Source organism: Belonocnema kinseyi, chromosome 8, assembly GCF_010883055.1.
Source record: "Belonocnema kinseyi isolate 2016_QV_RU_SX_M_011 chromosome 8, B_treatae_v1, whole genome shotgun sequence".
Taxonomy (NCBI): Eukaryota; Metazoa; Arthropoda; class Insecta; order Hymenoptera; family Cynipidae; genus Belonocnema; species Belonocnema kinseyi.
Window position 1 is genome coordinate 131413897 of NC_046664.1, and position 4440 is coordinate 131418336.

General features: G+C 33.9%; 1 protein-coding gene across 2 annotated transcripts in view; it reads left to right on the forward strand.

The window, feature by feature from the left end:
• LOC117177971 (importin subunit alpha) overlaps positions 1 to 4440 on the forward strand; it is a 120319-nt gene that overhangs the window by 85623 nt on the left and 30256 nt on the right. For both annotated transcript variants that reach the window (XM_033369126.1, XM_033369127.1), the window contains exons 5-6: positions 1587 to 1725; positions 1820 to 2178. In XM_033369126.1, coding sequence (XP_033225017.1) covers positions 1587 to 1725; positions 1820 to 2178 — 498 coding nt within the window. The remainder of the gene's footprint in view (positions 1 to 1586; positions 1726 to 1819; positions 2179 to 4440) is intronic.

A 4440-nucleotide genomic window follows, 5' to 3' on the forward strand; every position in this document is an offset into this window, starting at 1 on the left:
GGGAGCTCTTCTTAATATTTTGACACCAAAATCATGTCGATACACCTTACCGACTGCGAGTAAAGCCACCCACGCTTTAACTTGACAGACTGTATATAACAATTTATTAAGATCACCCGAAAGGTAGAAAGGGACGTTATAGAAATTAAATATAATTATAAAATCTGAATCCTATTCATTATCAATAAGTTCAAATGTTCTACTAAATATTATGTGTATTAAATATAATATTCGAAAGTACTGAACATACTGAACTAAAATAATTAAAACTCAAAATTCAAAAGTTATTCACTCCAAGCACCCTGACAGATATTTCGTATCTGTGGTGCTGCTTGCGTCGGAGAGGAGAGCATCCAGTACGCGTCTACCACCACCTTCGCTCTCCAGGCGAAATAGTAGTGGACGCTGAACATGTGTTCTTGGCGGTAATTTCGCCTAGCTGGGCATGTCTGGTCCAAGCCCATAGGATCGAACAGATTACTTAAATGTTTGTAATTTTAAGACAAAATTTATGGGGGCATTTACTAGTATAAGCCAGAACCCACTAAGTTTTGGAAGGACGTGACTAAAACGCTTCAGCCCAGCTTAAAGGGATAGTGTCAGATTTATCCGGTACCGATTTTTAATGTGAGTGAGAAAATATTTAAAATTGCATGAAAAATTAAGAGTGTTCCCGCAAAATATGCAGATAACGCATAATAAATAAATCTTTGGAAAAATAAAAAAACGCATTTTGTCCTCACTTACGAAAAAAACTCATAAAATAAGTAAACAAAAAACAATATATTTTTTTAAACAATTTTATTTTGTTTACACAATTAAGGGTATTCTTAAATAGCAAATTAGAACATAAAAATATTTAATTCTTTTAAAAAATAGCAAAAATTAAATATGTAAACAAAAAAATTGTTAAAAATTTTTTAAATTATTTAAACATTACGAGTATTCATAATAAACAAATTGGTACTTAAAAATATTAAAATTTGTTCAAAATTTAGTGAGATAAAAAGTTTATCCTGCTTTTTTGTGGTAAAATATATACTTGAACAATTACGTATTATTTAAAGAATTGTAAAATCACTTAAACAAATTATTTCATATTCAATCAAATTAATATTGCTTAAACAATTAAATATTAGTTAACAAATGACTGGGTATTATTAAATTACTGATTAATGATTATTTACTTTTTTTAACTTTTAAAAAGGGTCAATGAACCGCAATATTACGTAAAATCATATTTGTGACTTATGGGGTTTTCTTTGGGGACCCATAAGAGTGGCTTCAAATTATTCATCCTCAAAATTGATGATTGATTTTTATTATCTGACGAATTCTAAGCAATATAATGGAACAGGGAATTATTTGTAACATATTATCTCGTTTAAATATTAGGTTTACAAAGCTGAATTTTTACATTGTTAAATCAATGGGAAAGTTTATTTTCTTTGCGCCACTCCTAAATATCCACCTGTTTGGCTCAAATTTGGAGATAGTTTTTTTGGCTCTCGAACAAAACTGGGGGGTTAGATCAGAGAAATTCGAAAAGTGAAAAATAAGGGCCACTCTAATATATATTATTCCAGGTATCTTTTGCTCGCAACATAGTCTGGACAATATCGAATCTCTGCCGTAATAAGAATCCTGCGCCACCTTTTGAGATTGTAAAAACTGCTTTGCCCACGTTGAAAACGCTGTTGAGCAATGCCGATAAGGATATTTTGGGTAAGTCAACGCGTTTAATGCATCTTTCTTTATTTCGTCGACGTTTGTAGTTGATAATTAATTATATAATGTAAATGTTTATTATTCGTAACAGCGGACGCGTGTTGGGCTCTTTCTTATCTAACGGACGGACCTAATGAAAAGATTCAAGCAGTACTGGATTGTGGAGTGGTACCGCATCTAGTTGCTCTGCTCGCATCTCCCGAAGTAGGAGTGCTTACACCAGCCCTCCGTGCAGTGGGAAATATTGTCACTGGGAATGACATCCAAACAGATTCGATCATCAATGCAAGTGGTATCAAGTATCTCTGTGCATTGCTGCAACACACGCGACTCAATATTGTGAAAGAAGCTGCTTGGACCATCAGCAATATCACCGCCGGAAATCCGGAACAAATTCAACACGTCATTGATGCTCAAGTATTGCCACCCTTACTCCACGTTCTTCAGTCTGTAAGTTTTTATTTGATTCAATTTTTTATGAATTCCTCTTAAAAATTGCTTCCAAATATTCATTAGGGTGCTGAAGTTAAAGGTAAATATTGTGTTTCGAAAAGTTTTGCGCACTAGATTGATACATTTTAATAAAATAATGAACCTATGTTTTGTAAATTTAAAGTTTTAGATACAGAATTAATTAAGACAAAATTTTTTTTCTCATTTTTTTTTATCTCTTTGCGGGGGATGAGTTTATGAACAGTTACCGAGGTGAAACTATCCACGTAGATTTTCACATGGAAATTTACGTATATTTTTGTTTAACGACGTGGAAATCCAGATGCAAATTTGAAACCTTTCGCATGGAAATATTTAAGTGCAGTCCCATTTTAATGCTCTCTTCTGAACTTATGGATTGAAACTTAATCAACAGGTCCAACCGGGCATCCTCACCAGATAGGGCGATCTGGCGGGGAGTATTTATCTGAAAACATCGTGTTCCCTATACTTTACACACAGAGAAAACTTATACGTATTCTAACTTGATCTATACACCGCAATTGTCAAATAGTGCAGTAAACGTAATAATTTTTTGCAAACGGGTAAGGAAAGATAAGCAATTAAGGTTTCCATTGATTTAAACGTAATAATGACTTATGTAGCTGATATGGTTGTACTTTTCCTCTAGAAAGAGCTGTGGTGACTGATCTGTCTTCCTCATAGAGCATTCTCGGGAGCGGGCGGGCATACGGTATGTTACGAGCGACCAAGGTTCTACATAGCGTTCAATAATTTTAAATTAAGACACAAAAAAAGAATAGAACCTTGAATCGCAGGAAGTTAAAATGAAACACTTTTACTCGTAAATTTTTTAGTATATTTTGTTTTAGATTACATCTGCGCACAAAAAAATTTGTCTGAACTCTTTTAGAGACTAGTGTATCCTTATGTATTTTAAGCCGCTGAATCCGACTTCAGAATTGAGATTTAACGGTAAAATTTTCCTCTAGCATTGGAAAAATGTAAAAAATCGATAAAATTATAGAATCTGCGAAGGTTAAAATTGTAAAAGCAGAATGTCATATTTGTACAATGGCAAGGTGATACGAACCTTTATGTTTATTGAGTAGCTAAATTCAAATTTGACCTCAAAATCAATCTGTAGGGCGCCGTATTTCCCCTAGTCTAGAAAACCTCCAGGGAGAATTGAGACACGGGGTACTCCAAATCTGATTTGCGCCGCTGCACCGGAACTAGTTAAACTTTTATGAGTTTTGATTGGCAAGAGTTGGCGCTTTTTTCAAATCACGATTTTATTTTCAGAGGTTAGGGAAGGTTATTTATTTAGGTTAGGGGAAAATAATATTCACTCTGAAACACATATACTTCAAGATTTTCACAAACAAAAGAATTAATAAAAATAAATCTGCGAACTTTTCGCGCATCATGAAAATATCAAAGTTCCGGTACAGCGGTGACTATTGGAGGGGGAAACTTATCTCAATTCTCCCTAGAGGATCTCTACCCTAGCCTAGGGGAAATATTAGAAAATTGAGAACAACTTATGGTTTTACGCAGGTTATGTTCATATACACTAAGGTTGATCTAAGTTTGTGAGTAAATATAAATTCTTCATGTATCTTGGTCCGCCTAGTACAGGCGTAGCCTCAAAACGTCTCCACAGAGCTTCTCTTTCCCCTAATCTAGAGGAAAAAGTAGAAAATCAAAAAATAGCTTTAGGTTTTGTACATACTACATTTCCTTACTTCTAGACTTTCGTGTGTATAAATATATCCTTTGTAATCATAACCTGAGCTTTTTCTTAATTTTCCACTATTTCCCATAGGATAGGGAACAAGTGAATCGATATCAGTTTTCAACCCAGCAACTCGAAATATGAAAAGATTTTCTGTTTATTCAACGTCTTTTGCGCACGTGAATGTAGTCTGCGTAAAACCCTGAGCTTCTTTTTAATTTTCTACTTTTTCTTCCAAGCTCAGGGAAAACAAAAACTCTGTAAAGACGTTCTGAGGCTACACTTTTACATAGCGACCAGAGATACGTTAGGAATTTATATTTACTCACAATCTTCAATCAACCTTAGTATATATGAACATACCCTACAAAAACCTAAGTTTTTCTCAATTTCTTACTATTTCCTTTAAGCTAAGGGATGTATGTCACCCTGTAAATTGATTTTTAGGTCCAATTTGAATTCAGCTACTCAATAAACATAAATGTTCGTATAACCTTGTCATCGTACAAATATTACATCAG